The 24,643-nt window shown below is 24.7% G+C and overlaps 4 protein-coding genes across 17 annotated transcripts in view; 1 reads left to right on the top strand and 3 right to left on the bottom strand.

Moving 5' to 3' along the window:
- Nucleotides 1–1,490: 1,490 nt before the first annotated feature.
- LOC129610352 (MICOS complex subunit MIC13 homolog QIL1) lies at nucleotides 1,491–2,307 on the top strand. The gene is made up of 2 exons (XM_055522909.1): nucleotides 1,491–1,708; nucleotides 1,769–2,307. The coding sequence occupies exons 1-2, from the start codon at nucleotides 1,695–1,697 to the stop codon at nucleotides 2,100–2,102; spliced, it is 348 nt and encodes a 115-aa protein (XP_055378884.1). The 5' UTR covers nucleotides 1,491–1,694; the 3' UTR covers nucleotides 2,103–2,307.
- A 1,265-nt stretch (nucleotides 2,308–3,572) lies between these two features.
- LOC129610313 (LITAF domain-containing protein) lies at nucleotides 3,573–9,153 on the bottom strand. 3 transcript variants are annotated; one of them, XM_055522851.1, is made up of 4 exons: nucleotides 8,043–8,415; nucleotides 4,429–4,552; nucleotides 4,095–4,293; nucleotides 3,573–3,997 (listed from the first exon to the last, which is right to left on the bottom strand). In XM_055522851.1, exons 2-4 carry the CDS (start codon nucleotides 4,517–4,519, stop codon nucleotides 3,892–3,894), a joined length of 396 nt encoding a protein of 131 aa, XP_055378826.1. In that variant the 5' UTR covers nucleotides 4,520–4,552; nucleotides 8,043–8,415; the 3' UTR covers nucleotides 3,573–3,891. The 3 variants fall into 3 exon arrangements, with proteins under 3 accessions (XP_055378826.1, XP_055378825.1, XP_055378824.1); XM_055522850.1 differs by lacking the exon at nucleotides 8,043–8,415 and adding an exon at nucleotides 9,027–9,152 and having other exon boundaries at nucleotides 3,574–3,997; nucleotides 4,429–4,549; XM_055522849.1 differs by lacking the exon at nucleotides 8,043–8,415 and adding an exon at nucleotides 9,027–9,153 and having other exon boundaries at nucleotides 3,575–3,997.
- Nucleotides 4,572–8,029, bottom strand: LOC129610099 (intraflagellar transport protein 74 homolog). Its single transcript, XM_055522460.1, has 2 exons — nucleotides 5,475–8,029; nucleotides 4,572–5,399 (listed from the first exon to the last, which is right to left on the bottom strand). The coding sequence occupies exons 1-2, from the start codon at nucleotides 6,874–6,876 to the stop codon at nucleotides 4,909–4,911; spliced, it is 1,893 nt and encodes a 630-aa protein (XP_055378435.1). The 5' UTR covers nucleotides 6,877–8,029; the 3' UTR covers nucleotides 4,572–4,908.
- Nucleotides 9,154–10,782: 1,629 nt separating the features above from the next.
- Nucleotides 10,783–24,643, bottom strand: part of LOC129610185 (sodium-dependent nutrient amino acid transporter 1) — a 99,961-nt gene continuing 86,100 nt past the window's right edge. For 6 of the 12 annotated variants that reach the window (XM_055522614.1, XM_055522616.1, XM_055522613.1 and 3 more), the window contains 5 exons: nucleotides 14,008–14,239; nucleotides 13,616–13,764; nucleotides 13,301–13,437; nucleotides 12,128–13,056; nucleotides 10,784–12,016 (listed from right to left, as the gene is read on the bottom strand). In XM_055522614.1, the coding sequence (XP_055378589.1) occupies nucleotides 11,082–12,016; nucleotides 12,128–13,056; nucleotides 13,301–13,437; nucleotides 13,616–13,764; nucleotides 14,008–14,239 (2,382 nt within the window). In that variant the 3' untranslated portion in view covers nucleotides 10,784–11,081. Of the gene's footprint in view, nucleotides 12,017–12,127; nucleotides 13,057–13,300; nucleotides 13,438–13,615; nucleotides 13,765–14,007; nucleotides 14,240–16,670; nucleotides 17,965–20,699; nucleotides 20,808–24,643 lie in introns of those variants that run through there. The other 6 variants (XM_055522620.1, XM_055522612.1, XM_055522623.1 and 3 more) reach the window with 5 other exon arrangements.

The following is a 24,643-nucleotide window of genomic DNA, read 5'->3' as shown; positions in this document are numbered from 1 at the left end:
CTTCTTTCATAATTTCATTTTACAAAGAACTACGAATAATTTATAATATTATTTCAGGTTTTGCTCTTGTTATTAAAAACTTTGGTTTTAGTCAACTTTTTTTTATAGAAAACTAACTCTAAATTAAAATACATACTTAGTCAAAAATCATAATTAAAAAAAAAAAGGATTATTCAGAAATGTCATTTTGTAATAAATGCAATCGCAGTTTTAACACAAACATTCCCAAAACAAGTGGTGTTCGGACCTTACTGTTATATTGGTTGACAATGGTTTGCATCACGGCTGACACAAATTCAAGATTTTTTGTAATTTCAAGGTTTGCATTCCCTGCAACGGTTGAAAATACTGCTTTTAAAAAAATCAAATTTTATTTAACGTCAGTTATTTCTTTCATACACCAAAATATACATTTTAAAGATTTCATGCATTTAAGATGAGCACAGTATGCAATCTTTGAAATAAAGCAATAAAAAATTTAAAGAGGTGTTAATATAACGCTCAAATTCAAGGGTTAATTGCATGAGTTAAAAATAATTATTTTTCCTGATTGATATAGAAATTTTGAGGAGCTTGCAGTTTTAGAAAATAATAAAGTGCCAAAATTTCAAATATCACATATTTTGTGTGACAATAGCTATGATAAAGAGTGGACAAAGAAAAAGATTTTCTCCGAACAGAATAAATTTTTTATTATTATTTAAAAGCTGCTAAAGTTTCAGGCTTATACATGTTGACATCTAGAAGCTACTTAAAAAAAGAGTGACTAAGATGTTAATGCTGATATTTCCCAACAATTTTTATTCCGAATAGTAAAATGTCGGAATTTTTTATTGATTTGCTTTTGTTTTATTTTAAGACCTAAATTATATGATTTTGATTTCCACAAATTTCACCAAAAATTAAATAAAAATTTTTAATTCATATGAATTTTAAGTTCTTTTAAAATTGGAAAATTTTACTCCGAATTTTTTCGGAGTAAAAATGATTTCTTTCGTTAACTAGTGGATTAACAAAAGCATTTATATCATCTATTTATAAATAATGATGATGGTGATAAACTTCCAATTTCAAAACATTTATCAAACATAAACAAATATCTTTTAGTTATGTAAAAAACCGAAAGTTTTGATTTTGGATTTTAAAAGTGTGATCCATTTGTGAATCATTTGATTTTGTTTACTTCATTTTTAATTAAGAAGTTTTTTAAAACTAAATTTTACTTTACAAAACTTGAAAAAACTTTTAACATTGGGAAAATGAAAACGTCATCATTTTCTCTCACTTTTGTTCAAAAAGTATTATACAAGACGCTTTGCTAGCAAAGCTTTTAAAGTGTTATAAAATTTTTAAAAATTTTTTTAACCAGAGATACCTAATAAGTTTCTCGTTCAACTACATATGTATTACATAGTTTGAAAGTGAAAATTTTTAGAAATTGAATGATTGTAATCGAAAGCAGATTGGTGAATTGAATGAAGTTATTTACATTTAATTTAACATAAATTAAATGTTAAATTCCTAAACAAAAATCAGCTGGTAATAAGGATAAAAGTTTAAAGGTTTGGATTTTTGGAGTGACGAGTTTTCGAGTAAAAGTGAAATTCCAAGTGTTTTTCGAACTCTATTTAAGGGCTATATAGTTATTTATATTTATAACATTTTTAAATCTTGGAAAAGTACGTCAAGTTATAATGGGTATCATCAGGTAATCGAAAAAAGTATAAATTGTTTACGTAATTCGTATTGATCATTTTTTTATTTTTAGTTTTACTATCAAATCGGGAGTAATTTACAGTGCGTATTACTATACGAAAATTATTGGGGTTTGGGGCCCTCAGGTAGAAAGCGAAAAAATTTACAATAATGTAAAAGATTTATGCAAACCACACTGGAAAAATGCCACCAAAAATATAAATTTTACTCTTCCAACTTTACCAGCCGGTTCCGAAACAAGTTATCTACTGAAGCATTATTATAACCAGGGTGTCAAAAACACCATATACTATATTCATATGGCACCTTGTCTTCTTGGCCAATTTATAAGTAAAACAAAGGAGACTATAACAAAATCTTTAGATGCTCCACCTGTTAAACAATAAACTTTTGTTAAAATTTATTTGTCACTTTATTTTAAGATTTTTGTTGAAACATCAAGTTTATTGTAATGTCATGAATGTTTTAATATAAATGGCTATATCGAACTTGTTCGCTCTATAAAATTGTCTTTTTTATTATTTTATGAGGTTTTAGATATTTTAAGCCCATTTTGAACTGAAATATAAAAAATTACTAGATTTTTGGAGGTACCAATGTATTTACAATAAAAAATGGTATGTATTTAATTTCATTTAACATTTAACAAGTATGTGATAGAGGAAAGTTAAAGTTGTAGCGGAGTTTTGAAATAGAATATGATTCTAAAATGAGATCTAAAATGATACACATCCATTTAAAGTATTTTTAATAATTTATTTTATTTAAGTAATATCATTTACAAATTGACAAACATCTGCTTTTTCGTAGATAGAAGTAAATTTTAATAATAAAAAATTAGAAACGGAAAAATTATGAAATAATTGTTATTAGCTTCGAATATTTTTAGTTAAATCCTATAATATTTAAATAAAATGTAAAGGTCAAATTGTTTTAAGTTTGTGAAAACGGACGGCAGTTCATATTTTACTTTAGATTGGATATTGTTTTCCAAAATACAAAAATTAATAACAAAAATGTTAGATTCGAAATCAAAATTAAAAAATTTTTGGATTCAGAAATAATATTCTGATTAATATTTCGCTAAGCGGAAAAATTTTGTCTTAAGGAATGTAATTTTATACCTTTATTTAGGTATTTATTTAATTATATTTGCGTTTTTAAATACATATCTAATAAATTTTAAATAGTTTTTATGCCAGTAAAAATTTTGTAAAAAAAAAGTTAACATACAAATTTGTATTTAGAAAAACAAGATGTATTTTTGTGCAATTTAGTTTAAGGGATATGTTAAATTGACCTTTTAGAATAGAATACTTAATAGAAATTTTAGTAAAGGCACTTCAATTCTAAAGCTATCGTCAAAAATTTATTTTTTTATATCAGTTTTTAACTTTATTTTAAATTGTTACAAACTAAAATTAATTTTGAATTAATAGAAATAGATTAATCTTTATAATTATTAATATTGAGCTTTGAATAAAAAGATAAATAAATAGTTACAGAAAAAAGCAACAAAGAGCAATATAAATTAAAAAACATGTTGTTTTGTTCCTTGGTGATGCATAATGAATTAGTAGATATAAAGATAAAAGCGTTCTTCAAGTATTTCTCGTATTTGTTTTCTTTAATAAGAATAATCATAAACTCTGTGTATGAGATTTCAAAATATTCGATATAATAAGTATAATATGATATAATGTTAGATAAGTATTTGATATAATTTTTTCAAATAAAAATATTTGAACTTAATCTATAATTTTTTCCAAATTAATTATTTATTTAAAAAAAAAAAAATTACATAAATTTTTCTAAAATTTTTTTTAATAAACCTTCTAAAAAAGTTGTAAAAATTTTGTATAAAAGGTTCAACTTAGTATATAATTTTTAAATGGATTCGAAGACATCAGTTAAAAAAAAGTAAATATTTAATTTCATTTAAATTTTCATTGGTTACACAATACACATCTCTATGTATCAATATTTTTTATTCTTAACTATCGAAATATTTACTTTATTAATTAAATATGGATCAGTTTGTACAAAATTTAGAGTTTTTTGTTTTCCTTTTTACGATTTTGTGCGAATAGTTCTTATTTAATAACATACATAAATTTAATATATTTGACTCAAAAAAATTGCTTTTATATAAAGCTTGATGAGATTGCTTATTATCTATCTGCGATAACGGCCCAAGTAAGCTTTACAATTAGGACAGGTATGATGGACATCCATGCAATCATCAATACAACATGGAATTAGACAACAGCCAAGCCAACATCTTGAAATAAAAAATATTGCATTAAAAACATAAAGTTTTACTTTTTTTTGAAAATAGCTTTTTTCAATTGTTATGCAAATTGAATTCTCTAACTTACCCCAACAGAGCAATTACAAATCCTGACAAATATGCGATTAAACCTGGCTCAGTTCTAGTTGATGTATTTATTTCAGCGTGACAATGGGGGCATATCATATGTGTACTATTCCGAGCAATTGGTACAACTGTTGTTACCAAATTTTGGTTGACGGGAGCAACTGGAGTGAATTGACCTACTGGCTTTACACCGCCAACGGCTTTTGAATGTTATTAAAATATAATGCGATATTATAATTATTACAATTAAACAAAAATTCTTTCATATTACAATTCAGATAATTTACTTAAATAATGACACAAAAAATATTAAAAGCATTTTTCTTTTAAAGTACCTTCTTGATAACTGGGTGGTGCTTGAGGTGGCGTGACATATGTGTATTGTGGTGGTGCTGTTGGTGGACCGCTGGAACCTGTTTTACTCATTTTTGCCTTGATACGATATAAAATTTACTTCTTCTAATTCAAATAAGAAAAAAAAAAAATTTCATAAATAAAATGATTTTTTGCTTGTGTTTAGTCAAAAATTTATTTTGGAAAATTAGCGCTTTTCATATAATTAATAAATCGTCACGCTGTAAATTGAAAAAATGAATAAAAACACAGGTTTGAATTATACTCTTCATACTTTTAAGATATCTCATTCAAACAAGTGTTTCCATTTTAATTCGGTTTTAATTAAATTTCAAATAAATATGTATTAAGAAATTGTGCACGAATACATAAATATATTTCCATACAATTTCATGCAGTTTTAATATTTATACAATACAATATGAAATGTTCATACAATACAGAAATATCAAATTACAAAGCTAATATTCTTCAACAATATTTTTTTTATTTGTTTTTATTAAGATTTGATTAATTTCACTGACAAGATCATCGACATTTTTTCGCAGACCGGAGTAGTCATATTGTTTATCTTGTTCCTTAACAATATCTTGTAACGTTTTAATTTCAATGTCTAAGCCTGAAAGTTTTTCTTCAAGATGAGCTATTTCCCTGTATACTTCATTCGTACGAAGCTGTTCTTTAATTTCTTGATTACGCTTTTTAGCTTCTGCAAGAACTTCTTGAGTTACTCGTTCCTTTCTTGATAATTCTTCTAATTTGTTTGACAATGCCTCCATTTTTTCTGTAGATTCATTTCTCAATTGGTCAACATTACTGTAATGACTTATTTCATTCATTAGTTTAAGTTCTTCTTCTGTAAGTTGTTTTAACTGTGCATTTGTTCTTTGCTCTAATAGCTCTAATTGCTTAAGCTGAATGCTCAAACGCTTGTATTCTTTAATTGCTCCAGCTGGAAATTAAGAAAACATCAGGTTTCTTTTTGATTATTAATGTGGAATTTTTTTAAGATTATATAATGACATACCCTTAGTGGTCAAGTCATTACTTTCATTAAGTAAGTCACTATCTTTTAAACCAAGATCTTTCAAATCGATTCCTGCTAATGTGATAGCTTCAATGGCATAAGCAATTTCATTTTTCAGAGATTCTAATTTTTCCTGTTCTTTTTGCATTTCTTCAGGAAAGCTGCTTAAAAATTCAGTCATAATTTCATCACGTCGTTTTAATTCCTTATACTTAGCATATTTTCCTGAATTAACTTCTTCAAGATTTTGTTCAACTAATTTTAGTTCTTCTTTTGCATCATTTAACTCTTTTTCACTTAACTTAATCTGATGGTTGATTTTTGCTAAAGCTTGATTGTTTGCTTTTAAATCTTGAAGTAGTTTTTCTTGTTCTTGTTCGGGTGTAAGTTTATTCGCCTGTTCCTCTTTTAAGGTTTCATATTTCTCTTCAAGTTCGTCTAACCTATCATGTAAGCGAACTGCTTCTGCCCGCATTGGATCCTCAACTATAAAGTTATTCAAATAATCATATTTTTGTGTAAGCGCTTCTATTTCATTTTGCAAATCAATATGTTCTTTTCTTAAATTTTCAACCAATTTTTGTGTCTCATAATACCTTGCCTGATCTTGGGCGGGTAAAGAAAGAATTTTATCATGTACTTTTTTCTTTGCTATTTCAATCTCCTTTTCCAATTTTTTGTTAGCTTCTACTATTGATTGGTTTTCAGTAAATAGTTTTTCAAGATCAGATTGCAATTTTTCATTACGCTCACGTAGTGCATTCGCCTCACGTTGTAATGTCTGACTGGAAATCCCTGAATTAATGCTGTCTAATGCTATATTTAGATCAGCCATTTTATCTTGCAATTCTGTTAATTCTTTAGCAGCTTCTTTTGCTTTCTTTTCAAGTTTTAATTTTGTTGAAATTTCTTTATCCATGTCTGTTTTCTCTTGGATAAGTCTTACCGTTTCTTGTTCTATTTGTTTGATTTTGGATTGTATAAGATCGATCCAATAACGTTTATCTTTGACTTTTCTTGTGCCACCAGCCGTTCCAATTCTTCCTTGACCTGTTTGTAAACCAGTTAACCCCATTTGAGTTATCGGTCTATCCACTATTTTCATGTTGCTGATATTACTCAAAGCTGTTCCTGTACGAATTGGATTCGCAGTACCAGTGCGGTTTGACATTGCGCTGGCAAGTCGTGAAGCAGTTCCAATACGCACAGAAGAGAGTGGTCGACCAGCTGCACTCATTCCGCGAACAGAATTGCCTCCTTCAACTCGGATCGGCGCAAGAGTTAAATCTGAAGATCCAGGAATGTCGGCTGAAATGGATGTCCTTAATCCACGACGTGACACTGGGCGAGTTGAAATTAATGGCGAATCTTTTATGGGAGTTGTGTCGTTATCTAAACTCATTCTTCAAATTTCTTTTCGATAATTTTTTTATTTTAATTATTTTGAAATTTATTTTAATTTTTTTAAAGATTAAAAAATATACTTGATATTGAAATATCTATACAGGGTTTCCTTTTTTTTCTTTTAAAAATAGGAATGCTCTTATTCAGGCACAAATTTGAAATTACATGAAATTTACGTCAAGTAACTTTTTAATTTGAAAGCAAAGCACCATGTTAGAGAGGTTGAAGCGAAAAAAAACGCTGAAAAAATGCAAATATACAAAGGCCTAGAAAATATATGTTTGGGTTTATTAGTTTCTATGGTAATTCATTTAAACATTTATTTTGAAAATATAAACAGATTTTTTTTGTAGTTTTCATATTGACAAAATATGAAAACCATAAAATCTGTTCGAATTTATAATTATATTATAAAATTCACGTTTTAAATACGATTGTTAAATATTCAAAAGATACGTAGAATTAGTATATGAAGTTTAAATTAAGACATTATACAATTTTCAACACTTCTTGTGATTTTCATACAAATTCGGTAACTACTTTTGATTTGAAATATGTAAATGTCATGTATGGTATGTATGTATATTATATATTGACTTTGTTTGTGAAATTACAAGTTCAAAAAATATATGAATGTAGATATAAAATTAATTATCCTAATTGATTTATAAGCTTTCTTATAGTGATTTTAATGATCCATAAGGATGTGTCCTTTTTAGTTGCTTTTATATTATGCAATATTTGATTGCATGTCTTTCGGTCATTATTGGAATATTCATATTTTAAAAACGGAAATTAATAAATTTCTAGATAAATTTACTAGGAAATAAAGTTTGAAATACGTAAAATAATAGAACGAGAATGAAGCATAGTTTGGAAATCCTTTTTTTAATATTGTCACCTTTTTTGATTAGTTTTGCTTTGTACCTGTTTGTACCTGTTTGTATTGTTTTTATCTTTTTAGATATACTTAAGTATATCTACCTACAATATGTCAGTAAATTATGCGTATGGTAGGTTAGTGCTGAACTTTCATTTTTAAAAAAACAAAGAAAGTTCTATTAAATTCGACATCATTTTTTTAATGCATTGGAGTATTAATTTTTTAATGCAAGGAGAACAAAAAATTCTTAAACAACTAACTGAATCAGCTGAATTACCCACTATTAATGTGTTGATTAATGAACAACACTGTCTATTCTTCTAAAAGATTCCTTGTCAACTTAAAAATCTCGTTTTTTTTTCTCTTTGAAAAATTTTTTGCCTTTAATTTTACACCAATATATTATGTATTAATCAAAGTATCTATTTAAAATGAAAGATTAATTTTATTAATATGCACTGTGATCACAATTATGACCTCATTTTTTAAAAATGTTTGCAATTTGCTTAAGAAGATGAAAACTATATACATATGTATGTAGGTATTTGACTGTGCCTTGTACGATTGCAATGTTAAACAAAATTTCCTAACAAATTTAAATGCAGAATAGTTATACGTAATTAATCAAATTATATTTTAACATTATTAAATAGATTATAGATTATAACAAAAATTTATTTTATACTTAGTAAAAATTTCACTACACTTTACAATTATTTTGTTGTTTTTTTGTTGGTTTCATTTTTTAACGTACAACTAATAGAATGTAAACATGTCTCACTACAAATTTTAAGGTACCTACACACCAAAAAAAAATTATTTTTGGAACAGATTTTTTAAACATAAAAAAGATTTATTAATAAAACTATTTTTACTCTTAAAATTATAAACGCTTTCCAGTTTTCATTATTTAATTAGTTGCTGAATAGGTTTTTTTTTTCTTTTTTTGTTTTTTGGAAAGAGTAGGTAGATAGGTTTGCAAACTTGTTGATTTTTTTTAAGAATTATTCAATCGAATATGTAATTAACTGGATACACACATAAATTAAGAATTTTACCTTTTATTAACAAAATATAATCAAGAACGATCGTAGGTTTTCACTTTGAAGCGATTTTTTTTTTCATCAAGGCCGTTTAAAGCTTACGTATAATTCCCCGTATGGTTATAATATTTACAAATTATTAAATATACTTTATCTTTAAAATTTATATGAAATCTTTAAAAAAAATTTTTAATTCTTATATTTTATATTTTAAAAACAAACCTTTTTTAAACTATATAACACTGCTTATTGAAAATCGAAATATATAAAAATTTGTCGAATATATTAAAATTTTAATAATTTAACATCTGTTAAATTTTTTTTTTTTGCTATGAAGTATCAAAGTATCAAATTGAAGTTTGACGCTTTTAATAGTTACTGCCAACATTAAAAAATTTTTTTGTCATAGTCAGACTGTTAGCGACATCTAACATTTAATATTAAAAATTTAAACAGATTATGTGAAAAGTTTTCGAATGCTGATCAATAAATTATTAACATTTTATTTTTCTTTTTTAATAACTATTTATTGAAATATGATTATTTCCAAATTGTTTTAATGATTTTTGGATTAGTGAACCTAAATAAAATTTTCAATTAGATATAAAATAGATAGATATTTCTAACTAAACAATAAGAAGAATAACGATTATTATTTTTAATTAATTTCAACAGAAGAGCGCAGCAAAAAATATAAAAAATTAGAATAGAAATCAATGAAAAAAATTAACGCATGGTAAAAAAAATCCCTTTTCTTTCTGCTATCCTGTTTCTTGCCACATTTTTAAATCAATAAACAGTTCAGTTTTCATAATTATGCTTTTATAATTTATGTTTTTTAGAACTGGAAAGGACTATTGAAATAAGAATAATTTCTTTATTATATAAAACTAACGAATTCAGAATATTAATATGTATTATAAATGTTTTAAATAAATATTTAATGTTTCTAGTTTGTTGTATAAAGCAAACATATACATACATATGTACGTATGTATATAAAATTTAACTCAATCAAACATTAAGATACTTTAAACATTATTAATCTAGTAATAATGAGATTTGGGCTACAAAATTTTAGAAATCGATTTGTGTTAAATTGAAACGTTTTATTTCTAAACTAGAAACAAAATTTAATAATGACAGATTTTTTTGTTTTATTTAAATTAATTATTTTAGATTTATTTTTACAATAGATCATTTTTGTGACCATGTTTTATGCAAGTATTAAAAAGGTCAAAAAAATAAACTAAGACCGCACACAAAGACTTTGAATAAACTATAACTAAAGAATTTAATTTAAAACAAAAGGCATTTTCCCAGAACATCATCAATCTGACGAGTATATCAATTACGTCAATATTTTACATTTATACAATATTACAGCAATCATTTTCTAAAATTGCTCTTACTAAAATGCGCGCAAAGAATATCAAAGGTTGAAAGTCACTTGCGCTAATGATTAAAACAATTAAAACTGAATGACACTAGCGTTAAATAACGTTCACATTCGTGCACTTTGGTAAATTGTTTGCAAACTGGAAAAGTACCAGAATCATTTCACGAATAGAACTAAACTTGAAAAATAATAAAAATTTATAATTTTAACTATCATTAATTTATAGACCCATTATTTCAATATTTTAGTATGGAAACTTTCTATTTTTAGTAGAAATTTAGAGTTCAGATTGGGGTACTTTTGCGTATCCGATTTAGGTTTAATATTTGGAGCTGTGTATCTAAATATAAAAAATAATATACTTATATTTACAAAGCGATGGTTATTGCAGATCACCCACAACATAATACCTTATTGAAAAACTCAACTATTTTGGTTTCTTGCTATGAATAATATTTCATCTTATTTATTATTACTTAAAACTATATTTACAAAAATTTTTAAATTATTATGCATGTACGTGTGAAGTAGTGCACAAACTTTACAAAAGAATAATATTATTAATAACTAAATAAGTTTTTGTTTAATAATATTTAAAATATTGACTTCTTTATGGACTTATTATTTTCGATATTATTTTTAAATTTTATATTTTAATAATATTATCTACATAATATATTATTTACGACATAATAATAAGTTTGTAACTAAATTTTCTTTACATATTTTTATCTTCTATAAACTTGTGTTTTTTAATTTAACAAAAGAAAGTCTTTTCATTCCGAAAAAAAATCTTATTACAAATACCTTATTATTTTATTTTATTTTTTTGGTAAAAATGAGAAAACAAAAAATACATGTAGTTCATTAAAACAAAATCACAATTCGGTTGAATATTCTTCGGAGTTGACTGAAAATTTCCTCCAACAAATATGATCAAAATCTGGATTTGTATTTTTGTGATCTCCAATATTGATTGCATTATTGCTACTACAACCACCGGTTCCTCCAACGAATATACCACTACTTATTGGTTCCCGGTTGTTTTTTGATGAAGGATTTAATGAGATTTTATAATGTTGCATTGTACTGACATTTGAAGGTGTTCTTGCCATCGGATTTCTAGTTGCTGCATATGTAATAGCTTCACTAGATGGTGTTATTTCAATACGAGTCGAATGATTCGCTGGTATAGTTTCATCATTTGATAAACGTCTAATATATAATATTTCCTTATGTTCTAGATTGTGTGGTGATGATTGTAATTGTTTTTGTTGTTTTTCTGCTGATAATTGTTGTAATATTGATGGTGGATATGGCGTATGATGATTGTTATGATGATTTCTTTGTTTATCGTTTGACATTTTTCGTGATCTATTTGATGGATAACGTGAAGATGTTAATTTTGTATCATTATGTTGATATGAGTTTGAGTAATTATGATTAACTCCAGAATATTTATCAACACTCATGTCTTCTTCAATGGCCGAATCACCAAAAACGGAACCACTATAATTTGGTGAATTGCTGCCTGGTGTTGAAACTGATTTCCAATTTGAAGTTGGTGTACCCAATTTAGCATTGTTATCTCTTGTTGAATATTGACCTTTTTTAATAGAATGCGTATAATCACGTGTACCACGGCGTCTAAGTGTAAAATCCTTTCGACCAGTATCTTGACACACAGAACGCCATTGTTTCCATGCGTGTCGTGCCAAAGGATCTGCTGGACCCCATTCTTTTGCTGGTTTGGCAGCTTCACATATCATACCAAAGAAATTATAATCAACTTGTCTGAAAATTTCAATTGCAGCTGAAATTAAAAATAGAATAATGTCAAATAATTTTGCTATAAACAAACCGTATACATATATTGTTGAAAAGTAGTATTGTGAATTGGTGAAATTAACAAGTTTTAACTTACCCATTAACAATATAATTACTAAAACGAATGCTATTGGTGCCCATCTTGGTAAATATAAAAATAATACATCATTTTGATCATCACCAACGCACCACCAAACTAATATTGCTGTCGGTAATACGGGAGCTAATATCCATAAATATAACCATCCTTTGAAAATTGGTCGGCCAATAGAAAATTCTAAATCTGTATAAATATTCTTTTTACCATAAACCCAAACGGTAGCGATTAAATCAAATATTAAAGATGATATTACTAAAGTACCAACAATTCTCGAATCTAATATTCTTATAATTTTGAATTCAGGACATACTAAAGCTGCTATAGCCACCGAAAGACCTAATAAACTCATCACATAATTTGGATGTTTTGGCACTAAACGTGATGAAGTATAAATGGCAGTTGAAATTGTTATAATTGATGATATTATAATTAATGCAAATATTAGACATCCAGATATTTTTGTTATCATCATATCATTAGGATTACTATCGGCATTGGCATAATAATCTAATAATTTATCATAAATTGCTGTTAATGGTTTTAATTCAGGTATTTCATTTGTTGATTCTTTGGTATATTCATTATCATATTGTACCATATATAATGTTACTGCTATGGCATTTATTAATAAATTAAAACATAAGTATATTATTGATGTTCTTACAGCATCTCCTTTATACAAAAATTTTCCAGTCATAACTGGTAATATACCAAAACCAATATTTGTTGAATATATAACTTGAACTAATGCATTAAACCATAGTACACATGACGATAATAATTTTTCATTGAATGACCATAATTCAGGAAAATAATTTATATCTAAAGATTTTTTCACTTCCCAACTGGTAAGAGCAATCAATAGTCCGAAACCAATTAAACCAAAAAAGAAAGTTGTACGACGATAAATTTTAGCACTGTGGGTGCTGCAAAAATAAATTTACAAAAAAAAAAATAAATTTAATCATTAAAGTTAAACTAAATTAATAAAAAAAGTGAAATTTTTGTCAATTTATTTAATTTGTCAACAATAGTTTTTAAAATTGATTTAATTATAGATATTTGATTGACTTAATCATGATCCAAAGTAAACTGGATCACAATAATCTTCTATAGGTAAAACAATCACCTTATTTGTACTTTTACATGTGTATACGGTTGTGTACTTACCAAAACATAGTAATAATCCAAAGTAAAATTAAAAAGAAAATTAATAGACCATAGTAAAATGGATCGTTCCAAACAGGTGTAAGAAATGTTTTTTTAATACAATGTTGACCATCAAGAGCCAATACTTTATAACTTTCCTATATTGAAATTAAAGGGAAAAAATAATCAAAAAAATGGAAGAAAAATAAAAATTTTCTTTAATTTTCATTATTTTCATTTGTTATTTTTGCTTGTAAATTCTAATAATTCAAAGTTAGATGAAGTATAGTAGTGAATAAATGTACGCATGCATGTTTTTTTCTTGTATGTATTTACCCCTTCAAATATTTTTAGTTTTTCAACACAGTTGCTAAACGGAATCGATTTAAAAACTAACATTCCTATATAGAGTCCGGCCATAACAGCTTGAAGTGATATCCATACTGTTGCAAGCCACGATGCAAATCTACTGACTATACAAGCTCCTGAAATAAAAAATAATAGCTCCTGAAATTAATTGAATACCGTTAAAATAAGAATCTAAAATCTAAATAACTCTTGAAAATATAAAATGAAAGAGCTACAAATGTGCTTTGTACATAATGATGAAATCAAGTATAAACGAAGAAAAATCATAGTACTATTGCTTAAAGTTATATACATATATTATTAATGGAATTTCTCTAAAAATATGTAATATTGAAAATTATATGACTAATAAAATTTACCTTTTAATATTGGTGATGATCTCCATGTATTTGCGGCTCCTTGCCCTAAAAACTGGCCAACAGCAATTTCCAATAATATTAATGGAAATCCGACTAGAAATAATAGTAATAAATAAGGTACTAAAAATGCTAAGCCATGTCGATCCAATTCACGTGGAAATCTTACTATATTACCGTACGTAACATTAAGGCAAATACATAAAACTAAATTTCGAAATATTGAACATTTTGACTGAAAATAAAAAGTAAAAAAAAATTAATTTTCTTTTATAGCAATTCATATTGAAAAATTAAGTAATTTATATTGAAATTTTGTGATTTTTTAATTACATACATATTTCTCCTTTAATAATCAATTAATTAAGTAATTTCTCAAATTGTTTTTGATTTTCACAAAAAATTTTTTTAATTATTTTATGTAATTTATAATTAAAATTAATAATTTCGATTATGGATTTTAAAAAATTTTAAACCTTTGTTTTGTACCCTATTATATTTTCACGGTGCATTTACCGCTTCACTAAGCATAATCATTATATCAATGGTAAATTGTAAGAAATAATTTTTAAGTAATGTTATGCATATTTAGTAACTGATTACTGTTTATAAGTATGTGAACTTATAATCAAATATTAGAGGACCAGAAAAGCCTAAGTGCTAGAACTTTTGTGTTCTTATTATATTTTCTTATGCAGGTGGTTCACCATCAAAGACTCTTCAATAGGAAATGCCATATATGAGTAATGTCCTACTAATAAGTATCATTTCGAATCTGGATAGATTAAAACGAAATTTTTCAGCAAATTTTTTTAACACACTTTATCTTTAGGACATTAATGGTATTCATCATACATAATCCTGTCAACTTACAGGATAATACTTAATATAAAATAAGTAATTGTACCCTAAATGAAGAACCTTTGTTTGACAATATTATTGTGATAAGGTTTATAATGTTACGGTAGGTTAATTTTTTTTTTTGCAATTTTTAAATGACTTTACATGTATATACATAGGTATTTAATTTGATTTGGAAAGAAAATACATTTAATGTAATGTACGGAATTATTGTGGCGAGACGCGGTAACTATAAAACACAATGCAATTATGTTTTTATGACAATTACTATAAATACTCTAAAAAAATGCAAGTTTCTTTAATAATTTTTTTTTTTTTTCAAATTTCAATTTGTACGTTTATTAAATTTTAAATTTTAATCTGTACAAAAATGTCCAAAAGATTTAAGGCAAATATTTGTTACTAATATTACTTTTATTTGTCTGCCATAATTGGTTGGAAATATTTATTACTTATTATACTTGTAAATTTAGAATATTTATAATTTATTCCATAGTTTATGAGTTATTTTTTGTTGAAAATATATACGATGTTCCAACTTGTTCAATAATCAGTTAATATTGCCTGAATGCTTGTGAAGATGCGGATATTTTAAAAAAAATATTTTCTAAGATTAGTTTTGTATTAAAGGCATTTCAGAAGGACAGTAGAATATATACAAATATAATATATTAAATGAAATGTATTGTTAGGGTACCAAAAATCATTGTTTTCAGTACAGTACCAATAGCCATTATAGGGTCATTAAGGATAACAATAACCACGTTCATAATGTTGCATAATTGTTTTAATTAAAATTTGTATAAATTCAAATAAAACATTTTGAAATTTTTAAAGTTATTTTTTGCAAAATTCGAAAGATTAGAATTAAAAATTAAAGAAAAGTATGTTTAATCAATAACTTCTATTAACAGATTCCAATCAATTCACATTATGTTAATTAGCAAATTTTTAAAATAATTTGTCACTTTTCATTTGATTATTTCAGAATTTGCCAAACTGAATTAAATTTTACTCAAATATTATATAGTGCTGGGATTTAGGGTCGACCGGCATCCTCTTTCCTTATGACACAATATGACTACTATATATTATAACTTATTGCAGTAGAATTATTAAAAATCTTTTGCTCAATTTTATTTAATTTTTAATTTCGATATCATATTATCACAGTTGTGCTCTTTTAATATTAAGAATTAAATTTAATGCATTTAAATGCTTATAATTTACGTATTTAAATGTATTTGTAAATGTAATCATTAAAAAATTTTAAAAATAACAATAATAATTACCTAAAAATATATACTTTAATTACAGTATAATGAACCTTATCAGTTCATTTGTGAATAATTTTAATTATATGCAAAAGTTATTAACAAAAAAAAAATAATGAGAAATGACAAAAAAAAAAACAAAATATAATATTTTTTTTTGTTTATAACTTAATTTTTTATTTTAAAATAAACTGAAAAATTACTGTTATACCAGTATATTACTGAATAATTACTACATACGTACATATTCTGTTTCATAATAACAATTCGTTTTTTTCCCCTAAATACATACATACGTACATATGTACGTAATAAAAAATATTATCTAACTGTAGATTTAAATTGATCATAAACTTTTCAAATTTTCTTTCAATCTTATTTTAAGATAACCTTAAACTTTAATAGTGTAGAAAATATTTTTGTTTTTTTTTTCTTGTTTTTTTTTTATGATATAATTGCAATTACGTACACAAATTGTACTTATACATAACATTGAGTACTCATTATGTACATGAGTACATAAGTACTTACTTTTCGATTGTATCGGAATGGCACATCTTCACGAATTACATATAAATAATCCATTAGATATTTACTTGTTGGTAGTTCCATTGTTTCAGTTTCAAAAATTTTTGAATAATTTTTAAACGAATAGAAATTTGCATTTTTTCGCATTTGACTGTTTTGTTTTGATTTATTTTTGTTGGTTTTTTACTTTCGTTAATCTTTCTAAATTAATTTTTGTTTTTTCAAGTTTCTTGTCGTGTAAGACTTAATTTTTTTTTATTACTTAATGTAATAATTATTTTCCATAACAGTAATTACATTTTTTGACAATTAATAATTATTACATTATTAGATTTTTTGTTTTTTTTTGTGTTTTCAGATTTTCACCATCTTTTGAGAAAATTATGCTTTGTTTTTTTTTTTTTTTGTGTATTTCACCTTCTTTTTTCAACAATTTTTATTTTTAAAAATAAAAGAAAAGAAGAAATTTTTGAATTTTTGTTTTTCTCTTTCTTGCAATTTAAAATTTATTTTAATTATATTTTAAACAATATTCTTGTTTTATTATTTTTAATTTATTAATTATTTCATATAAATTCAATATTTTAATTCAAATATTATTTTTTTTTTGTATTTGCTGGTTATTGCAGTTCTTATACATTCACGCATAAGGTCAAATTTAAACTTATATTTTAACAATTTACCCCATCATTTTTATAATTTATGAATTGAAAGACGATCTCAAAAGAGACAAAATTTATTAATTATTTTATTCAAATTTAAAGTAATAAATTCAAAATAAAATTTTTTTTATAATTTATAACAAAATAATTTCCAGTTTTAAAGTAATCTATTAGTTTCTTAACAATTGGATATTGTTTTTATTAAGTTCATACGGCCGGTACGTAGAAACCAAAAGGACTAAAGCCATCTTAAGCCTAAATCGAGTTAATTAACTCTTTAATATAAATTTATGAAAATCTGACCAATGATGCAGTTCATTGTTTATGGCCCCGATCCTTTTAACTGAAGGGTCTCTGCTTCAAATGTAAATCACTATAAATATTATATTCAATATTATGTAGCTTAGTATACAGTGCTCATATAATTAAAAATTAATATAAAAGTAATTTTCATATATTTCGATATTGAACCGAGAAAAATAAACAATAAATATCGATATATTCAATAACTTTAAATGTTTAATATAAAGAAAAAATAAAATTACTGGCAGGCTAGTCACCTAACTACTATTAACCCAATGAGGCAATTGCACTGGTGCATGGACTGTCTATGATATTAGGTACCAGCTCTATGGTCTTTCAAGGGGTCAAGAAGGGAAACAATTTTTTTTATAAAAATAAACATTAGAAAAATAAACACATATGAGTATGTTGTTTATCTCATTCAAATAATTTGAAAGCTATTACAACAATAACAAAAATTAACTTAGTGATTTTCTGTAAGCGTAAGGAACATTTTATAAGACTTCATCTTTTAGATTTAATTAATAAATTTAGATTTAGTAATCAAAACATTTTGGCTTGCAGTTACATAAATTATGAAACTAGGAACAAAAGTTTTAATTTTTAATATTGAAATAAAATTTAAATTATGATGAAGTCAAGAATATTAAATCTTCTACATGGATAAGATTTTTTTTAAAATTTGGTTTACTATGCGTTTGATTGTAGTTTTTTTTAATCCGCCTGATAATAAATCGGAAATAATCGTAAATTTTGGTAAAAAAATATGTGCTAAATAATTTTTGAGAATAAAAAAGTCTTCTAATTTATTTATTTAAACAATATTATTGCAAAAAATGTTTACTTATTAAGCTTAGACGTTTTATTCATGAATGTGTTCGCATTATTACACTTTTCTAAATATTAATTTATACTACAATTTTATAACAAAAATACGACTATAAAAAAATCACTAGATATATGTGATTTAGCTTTGTGTATTTTGTGATTTTCTTTAATTTAATTTTAAATGTCAAGTATGTAATTTAAAAGAAAAACTCATGTCGAACAAAAAAATATTAAAACGTAAAGAACGTGAGCATTTTTCTTTAATTTCAGTACATAATTTCATTTGCACATACGTATACATACGTATGTATGTATATGTGTATAATCTAGTATTAAAAACATTAAATAAAAAATATAAAATATTATGGTGTACTCAATTTTTTAATATCGTGAATTTCGTTATAATTTTTAAAGTAATTTTTTATTTAATTTTTAGATTTTTTGATTGTATCTTTGCTTTGTTTCAATTTAGGAAGAACGACAAGTTTTAATTTAAGAATTTCATTCAAAGTACAGAACATAGTCAGTTTAAAGAACTTTTCCATCTTTCTATGTATGTACGTACACATATACCTACTTATAGTTTTAGAAAATTAGGATTGGAAAATTTTATAAAACGATGTTGGGATAACTTGGGATAAAAAAAAAATTTCCATTTCAGGATTAATTACTCGTAAACCTTACTTTAATATTTGCAATGCTTTTATTTTGGACGGCAGCGGTTCTTATTAAATTATTATCCTTCAAATAATGTAGTTTACATATAGGGCAATTACATTACACAAAACATTATTTAACATACATTTTTTTAGAGCCCGTAATTTCTAATTTTCGTGTATAGTAATTTTTAACTCCAATTATTTTAAATAATTTCGAGTATGCATTCCAATTCACAAAGAAAATCGCGAAGTACATGTATAAGAAAATTTTTGTTTACTCTTTAAATTCTCATATGAAAATTTAATAATTCACTAAGAGTATACACGCAACTATAGAGAAAATTATAATATATAAGAGAATTGATTTTTATTGTTTCTCACATAGCACAATACTTAAAAACTACTTATGCACATTCTAATTAATATTTTAAATTATGAATATTATATTATAATGAATGAATATTATTTGTTATTAAATTAATTTATCAAAAAATATATTATATTATAAAGTATGTCTTATAATATTTATATGGTATAACAGATTTGAGTGTGCATACATTTCTCGGATATTTTTATTTAACATTATAACGTTATATTTGGTCTAAGTTGGTCTATACAATTTGATTTTCATACAAAATTATTACCTATACCTGATTCTAGGTATAGAATCTAAATTTAGGTATAGAATTTTACAGATTTTATAACACCTTTTTTTCTTTAATTATCTTGAAAAAAATTTTTATATGACAATTCTCATATCGAGTATTATACTTGCTCTAAGTAATGCATGGATGCTCATTTTTGGAATAAATAAATTAGACTAAATGCAAATATCGTATTTTATAAAGATATATTCACAATTTTCCTTTAGGAATGTTTCAAAATCCCATTTCCAAATTATATTTTCAAAATTTTCACTTATCTGCTTGTTATGCAAATATTTATTTTTTGGGTGAGTGAGAAAAAATTTTTAATTTATATTAATAGAAAAAAAGAACTTTCCAAAGTTCTTTTAATTTAAGAACTGTTAAATTAAAAGAACTTTGGAAGAAATTATTCAGAATTTTTTTTAAGTATTTCAAGTGCTCGTAATTAAATCCAAAATTAATATAGAATATTTTTATGATAAGTCTTTCGTTAATCGTTTTAGTTAGTCGTTTAGTAACATCTCGTTAATCTTATGCTTAGTTAATCGTTTTATAACATTTCATCTTTATGCATCTTTGATGTGAACATACCGTATATTTTACGATATGAATTTATTTATAATACTATTATAATATCGTACATAATTTAAAATCAATTAAAATCATATAAAGATTTGACAACACTCTGTATTACAGATTTGCACACTTTAAAATTAGTATTTAATATACAAATATTAATTAATTCTCAATACACAATATATAGAATTTAGTTAAGAATAAATTGAATAGATAATTTTTAATTAATTGCTAACTTTAACGTAAATGACATTATTTTCTTTTATTTTAAATGGTAGAATTTTTTAAGTTAATTTTTCTTATTTTGAAATATTATTTATGAAAACCAGCAATTTTTTTTCAGAATATTTTAATCACCAAATTTTAGAAATGCAACTGCGGCAAAAAAAAAAAAACAAAAATAGTAATTCGAAATTCCGAACCGAATGTTTGATTTAAGCTAATCGAAGCTCTCCGTAAGATTAAATTAATTTAAAAAAAAAAAAATTGTATGTGTTTAATTTTTTAATTTTAATTTTTGTTTTTTGTTATATTTATGTAGTTTTATTACAAAACTGTAACTTGAACAGAAAATAATTAAAATAAAAGAAGTAAACGGAGAAAGAAAAATAAAATTAATTGTGATCGTCTTTTCGTTTCTTACATTTATTTTATTAATTTTTATTATTTTTACTAGTATTTTTACATTTTTACCCTAATATATTTTATACTATACGGTTTATATTTGAATTTAAATGCGCGCGCCGACTTTTTAATGTTCATGAATGTGAAGAAATGTTTATGGAAGCATAACTTTTGCGCTTATTTCTGTTCATTTTTTTGTTTGTGTTTTTGGTTTCAATTTGCTTTAGGTTTTTGTTTCTTTTTTATATTTTTTATACATAATATTTTTATATAGTTTTCATTATATTTTTTTTATTTACCGTAGCAAATATTATATTGGTACATACATATATTTTCATAGATATTAAAAATGGGTACATATTATGTACAAGTAAGTATGTATGTATATGCGAACAACAAAAAGAAAAAACTTCTTTAGTAAGATTTATTTTTCTTACCTGGAATACCTTAACGTATACTCTAACTAACTAGTATTAAGTTACATTTAACCATTTTTAATTTTTGCATTGATTTTGCTGTTTCTTTTTTTTTTTATTTTGAAAATTTAAAATTATTATACATACATAGAAAATTAACATTAAGAAGACAAAATGGAATATAATAATAATAATAAAGAAAATAATAAAATTAATACAAATAATGAAATATAATAAAAAAGTTTTCATGTGAAACTAAAAAAATATATTTTATTCATATATGCTTACACAGGCGCGGTTCTGATGTATTCGTCGCCCTAAGCGGTTCCTAAAAAGTGCGCCCCCCCCCCCCTCAACCTTTTCACCTATTTTATTACTGTGAACAAAATTTAATAGGCATTGCACATTGTGCATCATAAAGCACTTTCTTGTAACCTTATTGTGCTGAATTATAGAATTAAAGTCTGGAACTAAACTTTCAATTTTTTGTTTTATAAACTCAAAGACAAGGTAATTTATTTAACAGTATGTTTTTTTATGAAGTTATGATCAGATTTATATCAATCAATTAAACTTGATTTTTTGATTTTAACAACCAAAAAATTTACTTTTTGACGTAAGTGAAACTTATTGTAAAAGGTTCTATGAAAATTTAATCAAATGAACTTTTTCAAAGCTTATTTGAATATGAAAAAAAGTAAAAAATTATTTTTATTTTTATTCGTAATTTTATTTTTATAATTATTTTTATTTTTATTCGTAAAATTTGGCTTTTTATTTCACAAATCGCCAGAGAAATGAAGCAGCGTATAAAAAAAGTTTCGACTTGCATTCAAAAATTTAAGGAAAATCAAAGTTTCGTTCTAAAATTTGTGACTTAAAAACTAAGCTTTTCATGTACATAGCTATAAGCTTTTATACTGTTCATTATATTTTTTAGATTTTATTAAAATAAATGCATTTACTGGTATTTATAGGCTCGTGGTTTTGAAATTTCAGAATGTCGTTTTGCTTAACTGTTTTAATTTTGGAGATAAATGTGTGAAGCAAATTATGCGCCATTTCATTTTACTCTTATTTTTTGGATGACTTACACTACATCAATTCAGCATAAAAATTCTTAACATTCGCTTGATTATTAAACAACATTTTTCAATTCAATATAAGTAGTAGATTTTATCAATTAAAATTTAATTCTGTGATTGATAACAGTTTTTTCAAAAACGAAAGCAGAACATAGTAGTAGAAATTCATAACGATCATGTAATTTTAAAATTCATTCAAAATTTTTTGTTGTTAAACAAAAACAAAATATTGGTATACACAATCTCAATATCAAGCTATGCTTTCCATCATTTAAGAATATTGCTCTCATTCTCTTTTTCTAATTTCTTTCTATTCTCATTCTTAATTTGTGTTTTTTTTGTTTTGTTCTTGTTGTTTACTAATGCAATAGTATACAGAAAAGTAATACATTATAATAATGTGTTTGTTTGTTTGGTGAGTGGGCGCCAACTAAGCAAAAATAAAATTTTGCATGTATGAAACAATTTAAATATAATGTGTACGAACGAGTGTAGCCACTAAGCATAATAAAAACATTGCTTTGTGATATAATTATATGTGTACGAGCGAGTGTTGATAGGGAGCAATCTCAGCAAAATAAAAATTTTGCTTTATGAGATAATTATATGTGTACGCATGAGTGTTGATCTTATTCATATTAGACAATATAAATTATGTGTACATGTGTATTTTTGAATATTTTTATTTGTTGCGTACATTGCTTCTATATATGTATGTATATTATATGAGACGATTTCACTTATATATATGAACGATTGAATGTATACAGCTGTGTGAAATAACATTCTGTGTTTATAGGCATATACAGTACATAAAAAATAAGAATGAAAGAGTAGTGTAGAGTAAAGAAATGTATGAGTAATTTTAATTCTATGAACATTTTTTGTTATATGGTGCAAATAGAAAATATGTGTAGGAACAAAATATTATGTTTGTATGTAGGTAGATTTTATTAAGTTAATTTCGCTATAAATTGATGTATAAAAAAAAACTTGGAATCCTTTTTTTTGGGTGAAAATTTTTTTTTTTTAAATTTAGGGGTTTTTTAAGTTTTCAATGGCGCCCCTATTTTTTATCGCCCATTGCAAATGCATACTTTGCATGTATGATAAATCCGGGGCTGTGCTTACATGACTGAAAATAATAACAGTGAAGAAGTTGTTTTATAGAACCACGTGTGTATGTATCTTAAGAGGCTAAGGGCGAATAAACTATAAGGAAAAAAATGAAATAGTGATGCTTTAGAATTCTTCGCAAATACATATTCCACACATCGAATTGACAATTTGTTCAAGATCAAAAATATATAAAAATTGCTTGTTTTTTTTCAAAATCAAATTGCCAAACTTTTCCAATCCAACTATTCCAAATTGAATCTAATCCAATCGCAGTATTACGTTTTTTTCAATGTTAATAATAATAATTTTATTATTAATAATAGACAGCATTGACAGCTGCATAATTTTGACATTCTATGAGTATAGAGCCCCTTTTTATATGGGCTATTCCTTGTTAAATGTAAGATTTAAGACTGTTTTAATGAAAATCATGTTTTATTTGATATAAACTAAACATAAAAAGAATTAAAGATAAAAATTTAAAATTTGCCTGTTGTTAATTATTTTCGTTATAAATTTTCTTCACCTCAAATGGTTAACATTGGAAGAGTGTTGCCTATCTGAACAAAATTTATTGTTGTTTTGATTTTGATAGCTGGGAAAGCTAAAGTGTGAAAACGATGTGTCTGTACATAATTTCTTTTCTCACGGGACGTCTTCCAAAATGCAGACCAAGCGATAAGTTCATTTATTGAGCAATTAAACTTGTATTATATGCTCATATATTGATAAGTTTTTTGTTCAACCAACCAATTTTTGGGATTTTTGTTTTAATAAGAGAATATTTTTAATTAATATATTATTATAGGTCATAGGATAATTTTAAATATAATAATAAGTACGAGTATCAATTATGATAAAATCTGTTCTTTTTCTTTCATTTATTATAAATGTTTTCTACTGTAAAAATCATATTCTAAACAGATTGAATACTATTAAATGAATGAACGCTAAGCGTATATGATAAATATAATCATGTTCTAAAAAAAAATAAAATACAAAGAAAAAATTAATTTCACTCTATTCTTTTGTTAAGAATGTTTGCTTCTAACTGTCC

The sequence above is a fragment of the Condylostylus longicornis genome, unplaced genomic scaffold, assembly GCF_029603195.1.
Source record: "Condylostylus longicornis isolate FDR11 unplaced genomic scaffold, ASM2960319v2 ptg000044l, whole genome shotgun sequence".
Classification (NCBI taxonomy): Eukaryota; Metazoa; Arthropoda; class Insecta; order Diptera; family Dolichopodidae; genus Condylostylus; species Condylostylus longicornis.
The sequence above is the reverse complement of the archived record's forward strand: the minus strand, read 5'-3'. Positions and strand labels throughout refer to the sequence as shown.